The sequence below is a fragment of the Taeniopygia guttata genome, chromosome 10 (assembly GCF_048771995.1).
Source record: "Taeniopygia guttata chromosome 10, bTaeGut7.mat, whole genome shotgun sequence".
In the NCBI taxonomy this organism is placed as follows: domain Eukaryota; kingdom Metazoa; phylum Chordata; class Aves; order Passeriformes; family Estrildidae; genus Taeniopygia; species Taeniopygia guttata.
Window position 1 is genome coordinate 9,420,177 of NC_133035.1, and position 14,110 is coordinate 9,434,286.

At 40.1% G+C, this 14,110-nt stretch overlaps 1 protein-coding gene across 4 annotated transcripts in view; it reads right to left on the reverse strand.

The window, feature by feature from the left end:
- The window catches only part of DMXL2 (Dmx like 2), a 48,308-nt gene extending 37,233 nt beyond the window's left edge, over nt 1-11,075 (reverse strand). For all 4 annotated transcript variants that reach the window (XM_030281393.4, XM_030281391.4, XM_030281392.4 and 1 more), the window contains exons 1-4: nt 10,880-11,075; nt 2,833-2,958; nt 1,016-1,087; nt 271-349 (exon numbers count right to left, since the gene is read on the reverse strand). In XM_030281393.4, coding sequence (XP_030137253.3) covers nt 271-349; nt 1,016-1,087; nt 2,833-2,958; nt 10,880-10,966 — 364 coding nt within the window. In that variant the 5' untranslated portion in view covers nt 10,967-11,075. The remainder of the gene's footprint in view (nt 1-270; nt 350-1,015; nt 1,088-2,832; nt 2,959-10,879) is intronic.
- Nucleotides 11,076-14,110: the final 3,035 nt, after the last annotated feature.

Here is a 14,110-nt window from a genome sequence, read left to right on the forward strand (position 1 = left end):
TGTGCTAAAATTTTATTGAAATGGTTATAAGTGACAATTTAAGTCAACACTGTGATTCCCAAACTAAGATCTTACATAAGAGATGCAAACACTTGGCAAAGCATCTTAACAAATGTTAACTGTAGCCTCACATTTTATGCAACACTGCCTGAGAAGAGGTAATTTAAAATCTGCATATTCAAGCTCTCGCTTTATTACATTAAAAACGTTTTGTGTTCAAGTCATTCTAACTACAAATGTTGACCAAATACTTCACAAATGATGCATTACCTTGAGGATCCCAGGCCAGGTTGTAAGTCATAGAACTGAGGAAGAATTGCCCAGTTTTTAGCCACTGACACTTTAGCTGCTGTAGCGTAAAAACATGAGGATTAATTCTCATATCAACCGCAAAAAATAAAAATATTGGTATTTCTTTCTATATGAAATTACTATTGAGCCTGTTGGAAAAGTATGCAGTGGTAGATTGCTAAATCTAGTTTTAATATGTATTTAAATTGTTTTGTAAAATGTAAGTGCATCCCAGGGTGCCCTGCAAACCAGACCTGGACGTTTTCCACATACAAATATTTCTACAGATTACTTTGAGCTACTGTGACCATACAGGAACATAAGGGATGGCAGTATAGCTGCCAAAAAGATTGTGAAACCTGCTTGAGAACATCCCCAGTACTCAAGTACTTGGCCATGGCTGTGCTGTTAAAAAAGTCTGGGTGCACTAAAGAAGTCTGTGTTGTATTTCTGTACTGCACCTCTGACAACCTCTTCAAGTAAGAAATACCAGCTTGCCATTCTAGTATGAGACTCAAGAACAAGATCCTGGGTACTTAAGAGAAGTGCAGTCCACAGTTATTCAGTGGAAGAGTCTACCCATCCAGTTGTATTATGAATGGTGGAAACTGTTTCTCCATTATTCTGTTGTGTGCCAACGTAATATAATAAAAATAACTTGCAGAGAGACTTTTGCCTCTTCTAAGAGCCTAAACAGAATTAAAATTATGAAATACACACTTACACTATTTCTTTTATGAGAATTTATACCAAGTGGTTCAAAAATGCAAACAGCGTTTCCATATGATGCTGCAATCTGGGGAAAGGAAAGAGAAAAAAAAAAAAGTTGAAGACTCAAAATGTAAGGTTAGGAGGCAAGTGGAGTAAGTGCTCCTTAGTATTCCAAAGTAGATAAAGAATGTCCAGTACCTCTTCTATGTGCCAGAGTTATTGAAAAGTGAAATGAATACAAATGTAATTAACTGCGTTATGGGTGTATTTTCTTAAGGCAATTGAGGACAACACACTCTTGAAGAAGCTCACCTTTCACATTTTAACTCTAAACAGGCAGACATCTCATTCAGTGGCATAGAGTCACATTCTTCTAGGGCAACTACTCTTAATGCATAAGAGAAAGTTGATGCCTTCACTGCTTCTGCTCATGTTCTGTGTACTTCACAGCTAACTAATGCATTAATTATTAGTGTCTGTGTCCATAGATTCCACTCTGTATCACTAAATCACTAACTAATAGTTACAAGAAGCAGAAAGAAATGCAATTCTATTTTTAACATTCAAATACATTTTGAGAGGAGATAAATGGTAAATAGAAAACTTGAAGTACATATGTCATTGAACCCCTCAGTTTCTTTCACCCACTTATTCACTGAAATCTCTAAACACAAAATAGTATTTCTCAGGTATTTATCTGGGCCTGTTCCTAATACTCATATTAGGAGTATTTTAACTTTCAACCTTTAAATATCTTTAAAATTCCTCTTTCTTCTTTAAAAGATTTTTTAAAGAAAAACTGTTTAAGTTCCTTCCCATCCAGGATCTGGTTTCCTCAAAATGGAAATAATGCAAAAGTTTCACGACATTTATTATGAAATCTTATTTCTTCCTTAGGGGGAGGGGGAGCGAAGGTTGCAACAACAGTCAGTCCCAAAGTAAAGAACAGACCATGAGTTCAGAGTCCTGAATGCAGAACCACCCAGGGGTTTGTGGTGGTCTTGTAGTGGCCATCTCTGAAGCTGGAATCTCTCTCCCACTCTTACTGGGACTGCACTGCTGAAGTTCAATGGCTCTGCCAACTAAATCTGCCCAAATCCTAACTGAGCTTCCTCAGTACTGGTACCAATTTTTACCCAGCTAATTCTAGTCAGCAGTGACAACTGACAAACAAAATTTGTTCAGCGCACTACTGGAACTCCTAGAAATTTTTTCCCTCCTCTTTCTAACCTGTCTCTCTAGCATTGTTTAGGGATTTAAAATGAAACCACAAAGCAAGTCAAGGGGCCATGCAGTTATGACAGCTCATAGTGTAGCACTTCTAGACACATTAAATGTGCTGAAGCCTTTCTAACATGTAAGTATTTCAAATTCATTACTTTGCAAGACACACAAGCATGTACACATATGTGCATATATATGTATAGATAAACGATTTATCAATTTCTTCTTTAGTTAGATGAAAGCAGACAAAATAGAGCCAGTAACCATCATTTCAGTACCGTTCCAGTTCTGATATTGTTCTATATCTAATGCATCTGTCCACATTTTGTGACACCTCTTACTGCAGGTCGCAGAAAGAGAATAAAACCTTTGTTCCAACATGTCTCCTGCTTCCTCTACCCTCTTCACTCCCCCAGATTACTGATAAATTGAAAGTATAAGACTAACACAAGAGGCGTTATTCAGAAAGTCCCAGATTAGTAAACCATAATCTTTATTGTGAAAACAACTCTTACATTCCCTTAATGTATTATGTTTCCGTTTAATTACTCAAATTAAAATTCTCAAAATTTAAAAAATTGGATACAGATTTATTAAAATCCTTACCCTGCCTTGTCGCTGGGAGCACTCCACACAACTGACCTGGATGTTTCCATGTTTAGCACCGGGAATAATCTGCACACATTCAAAGTCATTTGCCAGAATAACAATGTCACAACCAGAGCCATATGCCTGAAATAAGTTTTAAAAGAAATAAAATTACATGTTTATTTTAAAAGCTAACTGAACACTTGTTACAGGAGTGATGTTTTTGGAAGCCGTGAATATCCCAGTTGAACAGCAAGTTACAATGTAGCGGGTTTGTTACTCACTAATTTAATGAGCAACAAGGAAAAACAAAGTAGCGAGGAAGACCATAACTCTACCAGGGTTTAAATCACAGCAAACAGAAACAGTAAAAAAACCAACCAAACTCCTAAAGTTGTATAGAGAACTGGAGCTCTCTGCTTAGTTTTTCTTTTTTTTTTTTTTTTTTTTTGTTTTAGTTTTTAGTTGATTTTTTTCTCCCTTCCAATTCTTGTTGCCTCTTCAAGCAAGGCAGTCAAGCCAGGAGCATTTTTTTAATGAATTTGCATGTATCTTTCTTCAATAGGTGTGTCTTGTACCCCTGTCTGCCTTCGTTATTATTTCTTTTTTTAATCAAGATTGTAAAGGGATTCTTTTCTATAAGAATGTAATTTCCGTGCTTTTCTGAGTTTTAAGAAGTGCACATTACTATAAGACTGTAAAACAACAAAGATTTCTTTTGGATATACTGTTGTGCAATACACTCTATATTCTAAATAATGTTTTTACATAGTAGCTGTAAAACAGTGACAGTCTGCAGCACTTTTTATTGGCAGGATAAATATATACCTGTCTGCCAACCTTTCACCTGTTCTAAAAAGTTTAATCACTCCAGATTATCTGTCCTACTGAGCTCCCACCTTCAGGCACAGAAATCTCTCCCTAGGATCAATCTCCACTAAGCCTTTTACAGATAGAGCTGGAAGTCTCTTTCCTTGAAGTAAGTTTTCCACTGATTCCAATACAGTAGGCAGAAATTTTACAACATCTGAGTTAGGCACGGAGTGCAAGTCCTCCACAGTGAATTTCAGATGGCACAAAATTACTTATCACTTTAACTTGTTCACAGGATTTTTCACAATAATTTCCAAAATACTGAGTCAGCCCTTGCCAACTCCTTTGAGATCAATCAGTGTAAAGGCTACTTTTTTGTAAATGTCTAATAGTTGTATTTGTATTGATTTACCACCAGTGCCCCTGGGTGGCTGTACTAAAACAGGGGGGCAAGACAACAACTGGAATTAGAATGGACAGTTTAGGTCTCATGACTTTCTATGCCTACTTCTAATTCTCCTGGGAAGGAGCAACAAGTGAGAAAGGCTGAAAAAAAGAGCTTAATTTAGTGAAAGGACGTCACTGCATGAAACAGAAGGAAACAGCAAGCAGCAAAGCAGAAACTCAGTCCCCAGAAATTAACACACCATACAACTGCACACACAAAAATAAAAATTGCAGATAAAACAGATTGTCTAAAAGATTTGCAAGGTCATCTCACAGAAATAGAGTGGCACGGTGTTGTGTGAGACATAATAACCCACACTGCTGTTCTGGGGAGCTCTGAGGAACTGATACTGGAGTGATTCACAATGTAAGCAGGATTGCTAAAAGGTTGTTGGAGGGAGATTATCTGTGTAAAAGAATATCCCAGCTTCTTGATGACTAGGCTATGTGATTACTAGACTCAGTCTGGAAGGGAGTAAGTTATTATTAAAATTGAATAGGATTATTTCCAGAATGTAAGAAAATGAAAGATGAGATTCTGAAATAAATTCTGGCATTGAACAGAAAGTCCTTTTGTTTTGTTGCTTTCCTATTTTTATAGAGGCTTTCTGCAAGCTTCACCAGCAGTGTTGAATACTGGATGAAACAGTATAGGCTCCTTAGTAAGAAGGAAGAAGATTAAGATCAGGATGTGAATGCCCAGAAACAGACAAAAAAATAAAAGCACATCCTCTTGTTCCAATAATTTATTCAGAATTCAAATATTCACAAGAAATTGATTCTCCTACTTAAACTTCAAAGGGTGAGCATTAAAACAGAAAAGAATTGACTCGTCTTCTTTTCAATAGTCTTCTTCATACCTACCAATACAAAGCTACTAAAAGATGTGACTTAAATTACCTAAATAAAAAGAGGTGCTGATCCACTTAAAACAAGGACTTAAACCTTTCAAATCCCCTACTCACTGTTCGTATTCATAACTTGATTTCAAATTTCAAACTACATTATACATAACTTATCATTAGTTGCAATTTTATTAGCTAAAAACATGTATGTGTATCTCAGAAATTATAAAAGGAAAAGACTTCTCAACTTCGCTTTCCTTATGCTTAGTGCTCTTAAACATGCCCATTGTATATGTGTATACAGCTCATAATGCATGAAACAGAAAATATTTTATACTTGGCTATGTCTGTTTATTCTGTGAAGCAAAAGAATTTAGTGTCTTTCTATTCAAACATTTTAGTTTTTCATCTCTCCTGTCCCCTACCTGCACTTATTTCACCAACAAAGCATTAAATTTTCAGCTAATTAGCTATTTAGCATATTTTTACACAGTTAAGTAAAAAGGTGGTTCTTATTCATCAAGATACAGAGATCTCTTTCCTTTGTGAAATCTTATTACTGGCACTTGCAGCCATCCTACTCTTTGCCTGTGTTTACTGCTGCACCAACAAGTGACTCAGCAGCCTGAACATCCTGTGCCAACAGAGGGGATCCCTTGGTTCGGGGTAGGCAGAGCCCATTCCCAGCAGCAGGATACCAGCCTTCAGCTCTACATTGTTAGAGCAAGTGCTGCTATCTCTTGGTTCTGGGGTCATTTTCTGAGTGTAGACATTTGTTCTAAGAATGTGACTTATTTCTTGAAAGTATATGAAATTTTGAAATTATTTTATAAATTCATTAGAACACATTTGGAAAAGATCCATATACTTTTATGTACTGAAAGACATTTTCATATTTCATGTTATGTGCCTAAATACAAGTTTTTCATTTGATTGCTTTTATGATGTCTTCATTATATTAACATATTTATACTTGAAGAGAACACTTTTCTGTTAAATCCTCTTTTCTTTTGTCCTTAAGCTGGTAATGCAGCAGAAACACCCCATAGTGACAAAGAACAGGGAAGTGTCATAATATTTAACATCAGTAGTTCCTTCTTAAGGATTTAGCTGACAACACCTTCATGAGGTCATTTGTGCCACCACAGGTCTTTCCTGCCAGAGAAACAGAGGCCACGATATTGGTGGTAGCAGACTGACAACCTGCCTAGCCTGAAAAAAGGAATGGAAAATTGGTAAGCCATATAGACAGGAAAGATGAAAAATAGAGCACTGAGATACAGTAATGGATGAGAGCAGCACAGAGCTCTTAAATAAACAGAATTATGAGCAGTGACTGAACAAAACAAGAGCAGTAAGAACCACCCACATGGAATATCTGCCAACCTCCATTTCTAATGTCGCTGATAACTTCAAGGAGAAAATTAAATGGAGTTGTAAAACTGCCAGAATGCAAGGATGACTTTCAGGATCCATAAGCAACTAATAAGCTGTAGTTTGCCAATGTCTGCTCTATCTGTCAAGATCTGGGACCAATGATATGAACAATTACAAAACTTTAATTGAATGCAAGAGCACCACACAGAAGTAGGACATTGTGTCCTAGTGTAAGAGTTTATGCTATATCCTCAGTTTTCAGATAATATGAAAGCAGAACATGCTTCTGTCTTTTTCAGCTGCTCATGTTTTCCAGTTTGCTTCTGGAACTAAGAGACAGGGAAACAATTATTCCTTCATGTTCTCATCTTGGTTTTTCTTTATAAAAATACTTTTCTCTGTATTAAAAAAAAAGCCAACAAAAATATTTTTCTATAACCTGCAACTCTTTTCAAATTAGGCATAAACGTAATAAAACACAAGTCCTCAAGCTCCTGTGTGTACTATCAGGGGTGCAGAGGCATTTAGAGATGGTAAATGATGTGGAAGAAACAGAATCAGCCCACAATGCTATTAAAAAAAAAATCGTAAACATCTAAAATTACACAAATTAAAACATCTATTGAAACCTGAAGGTCTGTATTGGACTTAAAGGACTCCTCTAGTAAAACAACACTTATCTTTAAGTTTCTGGCAGAAATTCCTCCACCTTCCACTTAGTGATGAAGACACCTGAGTCCTGAACCGTTTCCAAGCGCTCATCAATGGACACAACACTTACACTTCCTCCCCTCCTCCTTCCAAGCACTACTAGAATTACATACACTTAATGCAACCTAGCAAAATAACTGAGAAACAACTCCTAACTTACTACTAGCCTGTGACCTGTAAAAAAGGCTTTCCTAAACTGACATTTCAGACAAATTCATTATTAAATACTTTAAAACATGCTTAAACATACAGAGATAAAAGAACTTAGTAAGGATTCAGATATTAAGCATCTCTAATCCAGTCTACATAAAAACAGTGCAGAACATATAGATATATGTAGATAGTAATATATAACTGAGAGGGATTTGCGAATAAGTGTTTTAAGAAGGATGAAGCAGTGAAAAAGTAGGAGAACCTGACACAGCAGAGAAAACCTATTCTCAATTGCTGTATCTTGTGGACATCTGTGTAAATGAAGATTTTGCTGGTTTCAAAGAGGTAAAAAATTTACAGGGGTGTGGGAAACTCATCTGCAACAGCTTCTGGAATTCACCACACGCAGCTCCAGGCCAAGTGTCAGTACTGTCATGAAATACGTTAAGAACCTTATCCTTTTCAAAAATGAAAAATAAATGAATTTTTTATCACTTTTATCAGTAAAGTTCTTAGATATCCCTAAAATCTGACCTTTTGATTTTTCATTAAGAATTTTTATAATTTTGTGCAAATAGTGCAGAAGTAAGTATTATTTCCTGTTTGTCTGACACTTGAAATTTTTATACTTACAGAATCCAGCCTCTAGGTAAATGACATAGCTATTTTTATCTATTCATTTTTAAACCCAGACTAACCTTAGAAACAGTTACATTCTATTGTAGCTGCTTAACCAGCTCTTTCAGAACAAAACCTAAATGAAATCAGCTGTGGTTTGAAAAAATGCATTTTACTATTTTTAAGAGTGTATTAGCTGCCAGTTAGACTGTGAGGTATAGATATCTCTTCTATCAAGGCAGGGTGTGTGCTGTAAGGCCCTTTGCTTAAAGCTCAACCTTCAATCTTCTGTAAAGTCACTTGTGGAACACAGCAATATTTGCTAAAATGAGAACATGAACTAACAGCAAGCTGAAAAGTGCACAGAATTATTCCCAGAACTTCTGTCATTCAGTACTTTGACCCCTTGCTTAAGCAGTATCTTTTCCAGAGCTCAGAGGAGGCTGAGGAGACTGTCTGGTACAAGACAGCATTATGGAGCTATTTTGCTTCTAATCACCCTTCCAACAGTTTTTCCTGTGTATTATCTGCTCTACCAGACCATCCAGCAGACATACCACACATCTCTGTGCCTCAGCCCTTCCTTGGGATTGGTGCAGGCAGATGTGGGAGCTGAGGGTGGAAAGGACCCTGCACATTCCAGAATAAGCACTGACAAAACCTCTGTAGCCAACCTACAGCCCCCTGTCTCTATTTCTTTGGATCTCGACAGTTTTATGGTGTCTGTGGGAGTCCTCAGGTGGACTCCCACCTATGTTTTAGCAGGCAGAGAAAAAAACAGTGGAAAAATTATTTTCCCTGTCTTATTCTCAGAAAGCTAGATGACTAGATGGCTTTTACCAAAGCTTTTAAAAAGTTGAGTCAGATTGTGTTATCATCTTATCTCCAGCTACACCGACTTGGAAATTAAAAGCTTACCTTTATCCCCAGCAAGGAGTCGTGTAAACAAGCCGAGGACAAACCAAAGAAGAAGGGAAGAATGAAGAACCTGAGAATTGTAATGTCCCTAATCAAGTTAGAAGAAAATGTGTTTCTGCTCTCAGAATCCTAAGATTGATGGACTTAGGCATCTAAAGTATACTCATCTTAAGAGGAAGTTTCTTCTACTCCTCCTCAAGAAAAAAGGGAAATAGATCCAAACCTATTAACTAGTGGGTACATATGTATACATACCCAAGCTATTATTCTGCTGTTAAGCAGAGTATTTTTAACAGCAGTGATTCATTTCTGCACACACAAAAAAAGCTGTATTTTCAAGTGCCTGTGATGAATCAGTTGTAGCAGTTTTGAACCATTCTCACGCATTCTCAATGCCCAAACACCAACCAAAACGTGAGTGGGCACATGTGCACACAAACAGCAGCTCCTGTGCCACAGCCCTATGGGTTCCCACAGACACCCACGGAGTCTCAGTGTGCTGTGCACATCTCCCTTGCCCTCTTCTGCTCTGCTGGTGCTGTGTGCCAGTGCCTGACAGGTGCTGGGGCTTCAGAGCGGGGCTGCAGTCTGTCTCTGAACCGCTCTGTCACCTGAACTGCAAACTCTGCCCCAGGATCTGAGCTGAAGTTCTGCCTCCAAACAGCTCAGCGGTTTGGGGGCACAAAGCTCTGCCCATACAGGTGATACAGACTGACAGAATTTGAGGTTAGGCACCAATGAACCGCCGGCAGTCAATGGTAGATTATGATTCTACTAAGTCACACAGGTTTGAATTTCCTAAGAATCTGGATGTAAGACCCCAAACTGTTTGCAGGCAGTTTTTAACTGTACAGTTTACTCTAGGATCAAGGCCTAAAAGAGCAGGAAATAATACCATGAATACAGAGAATGAAGAAAATGCAAAGAAGAAAGTTATAGCTATAGAAGTCCAGAAGATACACTTATAGAAACATACTTATCTCTTCAGTTCCTTGTTTATTGCATTATAAAAAAATTGGATACAGCAGCCAGAGAAACAGTGTGGTCTGTTATATGTAGTTCCATAATTAAAATCTTACCAAGCAATACTGCATCGTTTTGGAAGATACTACCTTTGCTCTTGGAAAATTCTTGCATAAACCACAATAGACATTATGATTCATTATTGATGTTATCAAAACTATGACAAGAATTAGCATAAAGTTGTGTTGCATAATATCATTTGATTGACTTTTCAAATTGTCATAGTAAAAAGAAACACATTGGAATGCAAATATGAGTAAATGAGTTCTTATATAAATATTAAAAGTAACAGAGGTCCCTTTAATAGCAGTATGGCTGCATAGCAGCAGAACCAGGAAAATAAAGACAAACATGGCACCTTTTATTTCTTAAGACTCTCCAGCATTCATTACTGAAATAAGACATCGATGATAATTCACTGCAAGCTTTAAATGTTTCACGAGTCTGCTGACATTTATCTTACACCAAAAAGGATGCTCTGCATCATTTTGCTTGGAAATGGTTTGTGCCTGGGATATAAGCTTGCTAATATAAAATGCAGTAAGACAAGTGATAACTAAAGAATAAGATACCGATTAGATGGCAGCAGGAGAACACTGCAGAAGCTGATTACTCACTAAAATCAAAGCATACCAAGCGTACATAACCTAACGTAGTGAAACTGACATTAGAAATTGACAATAAACAAAAATAGCTCGTGAATGAGAAACAAACAGTTTTATAAACTACGGGGCTCTTGAAATTCACTTAGTCTATCTCTTTATCATCTCTTTCTATTTCTTCTATTTCTTTTCTAGTCTGAGGGGAGCATTTGACAAATTCGTGTTTTATCGGCCTCAGTAATGGCAGGCAGACGCTCATCAATAGCGGCCAGGCTTCGTCAGAACCCCAGTGCAACTGAGTGTGTGCGCTTTGCAGATGAGACACCAACACACACACAAATACATTTTAAAGCATTAAAAAATGCAGGCAGGCAGCCACCGAGGACACAGACGCGGGTGATGCAGAGGCCGGGCGCTGCCCGGGGCTGACGGGCGATCCCCGGCCGCCCCGGCCCCGCCGGTGCCGCTCCGCCCGCAGCGCCCCCCGCCCGCCGGGCTGCCCTCCCTGCGCTGGCCCCGGGCCTACGGCCGCCGTGCCCAGGCCGCGGCGCCCGTTACCGTGAAGGGGGTGTCCTGCACGCTGCCCACGGAGTACCCGTTGTCGCCGGGGTTGACGGCGCCGGTCAGCACCTGGTGCAGATGCATCGCGGCCCCGGCCCCGGCCCCGCCGCGCCGCCGGGACCCGGATGGCTCCGCGGGCGCGCGCGCGCGAGGGGCGGGAGAGGGGCGCGCGCGGGCACGCGGGCGGCGCACGCGCCGGGCAGCGCCCGGATCAGGCGAGGCGCGCGCGCGCGCTCGCGGGCACCGCCCTCTGCGCGCGCGGGGGGCGGACCCGGCCGCGCGCGTGCCCGCGGGCGGAGTCGGGGGGCCGTGAGGGGCGCGCGCGGGGCCGGGCCGGGGCAGCGGCCGGTGCCGTGAGGAGGGAGGGCCGGTGCCGTGAGGAGGGAGGGCCGGTGCCGTGAGGAGGGAGGGCCGGCCGGGAGCGGGAGCGGGCACGGGCGCGGCGGCGCCGCGAGGTGAGCGGGCCGGGCTCGCCTCTCGGGCGGCACGGACGGGAGCACGGCTGCCGCGGCGTTCGGCTGCCGCGGCGGTGGGAGGCGTGTCCCGGGAGCCGGACGGGCGGGGCGCTCCGCGGGAGCGCTGCCCTCAGCCCGGCAGGTGCGGCGCGCTGCTGCCCGGCTGCGCGGCTGCCGTACGTACATATATATATTACATACGTGCATATATACGTATATATACACACGTCTGTCTATGTGTATAGTGCTTCTGAGGGTGGATTGGTTTGTTTCCCTTAAGGGTCCTCTCGTTTGGTCATATCCCAGAGAGCTTGGGATGCTCTCCCCCCCGCAGCGGGGGCAGGGACGTGCCCGTAGTGTGGGGACTTTGGTTTAGGAGTTCAGTTAAATTTCGTGCATCTCACAGAACATACGGCCAGGCTTTTGCTGCTTTATTTGTAATAGCGGCCAAACACTCTTGAAAACTAAAGCCGGTAAGTATGCCTGTCCTCTATCTCAGTGGTGTGGAGAAGACTGGATCTGGGAAATCTTTTGGAAAGGATTCTAAACCCTGAGTGGGGGACTAAAAATACTCTGTGTGCTGTGTGTCATGACATAAGTAAAATAATCTGTTTTCCTGTCCTAGGTAAGTAGAGTCATTGTTGCTAATAATTGAAGCTGCAAAGCTCCCTCTCCTTTAAAGTCTATGGCAGTATTGCCTGAGTCAAGGCTACAAGATTCATCTTACCTTGTACTGCTTCTTACAAGTGTACAGCACTTACTACATAAATGAAATACTACTCAAAGTGTAGAGGTAAATAAACACAAAGTCAAGTTATATAGGAATTGAAAAAACATCATCATGAAAACACTTCAGATTTTGTCTACTCCCATGCTTGTTATAGGCAATCCCTTTAAAAAGGCCAAAGTGTCTCTAGCTGTGGAAAAAGGGAAAAAGGAAAAAAACATCTAGACCTTCAGTTGACCTGGTTACACATGAAAGCACTGTCTAATGTTCATGTGCTTCAGCTCACTATTCCATAACTTTTCTGATTGAAGGCTCTTCCACATAAGATGTATAATTCACAACTGATTTTTATTTTGAGTGAGTTTTTTTTTTTAATGCCTGCAACAGGACTTAAAGGCAAAAAGTGCTTGGTGGAGCTTTTTTGTTTTGGTTGGGATGTTTTTTTGTTTGTTTGTTTTAATGAGTGGAACTAAGTCCAGCTAATGCTTGAAAAGGGCAGCTGGCTTTTGGATTGGCAGCTGTAATGAGAATGAACAGCATGATCGAAAGGAAAGGGCTTTCCTGGTTCTAGTGGCACAAAGTCTTCAGATAAAGTTGAGTACCTGCAGGATTGGTTCAGTCTTGCTAGGTACACACACGAAGAGTGAGATTTTTGGTTTTCAGCTCAGTGTTCTGTCACCTGATGGGAGTAAGACTGACTGTAGCTCTTGTGGCTGAGAAATGTGGGTACCTCTGTGCACAGACCTTTGAGCAAGAGTCATTCTGCAAGTATCTGCAGATAAGGCCTCCACATTCTTCCCGAAAGCAAATATTTCTACCTGAGTTTTGCTGACAGATTGTTTTACCCACCTGAAATCATTCATCCTTATTAGTGTCTTAAATACCTCACAGTAAAGTAATTTTTAGTCTGGTGTGACTGTGACTTCTATACCTGAGACCAGGAAACACTCTCTTTCATGTATATATATATATATATATATATATATATATATATATATATATATGTATACATATATATATATATAAAATATTAGTAAAAATATGTAAGAGGCCTTCAATCTTTTAATTTCCCCTTTAATTATTGACCATCTTGCTGTTTTATTCTATTATTTTATTTTATTTTTAATTCTAAATAAAAGTTCCTGCAGTCCTTCTGGACTGGCATTTGAGAAGCTTCTTATGAGTTTAGGCTTGTGTTGCTTTCTTGGTAGCTCTTGTGCTGGGTATTTCTTCAACTTCAAGGTGCCCTTTTGTGAATTCATCCTCACTTTATAAGTGTTATTGGGAATCTGTAAGGGAGGAATATTTTTCTTGTGCTATTTGCTTTTAGCTTCCCATATGGTACTGTTCTTGAATTTTCCTGGCACCTATATAGGCTGTTTTGAAACATGCAGATCTGCATGTTTACATGCTGTGGGCTTTTTGCCTAACACTTTCTGCAGGTACCTGAATGTATCCTAATCCAACATTTTCAATACCCACTTGCTTTTGGTAAGACCTTAACTACCTTAGGGCTGTTGTAATATTATCCATGCTTCCGAAGATTGTAGTATGGGTTCTTAAATTGAAGTAAAACCAACCAAGCTCATAACATTAAAGCTGTCAGTTTTGTTTCCTTTGGACTGCTGATGCAAATAACGTGTGCAATCATGTGCATTTAGCTGCTGAAAGTCATTGTGAACCTCTTATTATATTCTTCTGTTTGCAATATTTAAACCTAATAAACGTTGTCTTTAAAGATACGTTTGCATTTGTAAGGAAGGAGAGTAGAAAAAGTATCTGCACTGTTTATTTGTTTTGTTCTTTAGATGCTCAATGGAGGCTTTGGAAATCAGCACCTCATATAGAGTACTTACCTAGGTCTTCCAAAGTGCCCCCTGGAACATCTCACTGTTTTCCTGTCTGTACAGGGAATGCATCATGAAGTGTGCAAAACAAGACTGAATTTGCCCCTTGTGTAACATGGCACAGTTAGGTGTAACTGAAGCGCTGTGTGCCAGTTGCTGGGGTTTAGTTTGGTTTCTTGAGGCTCTAATCATTAACTCT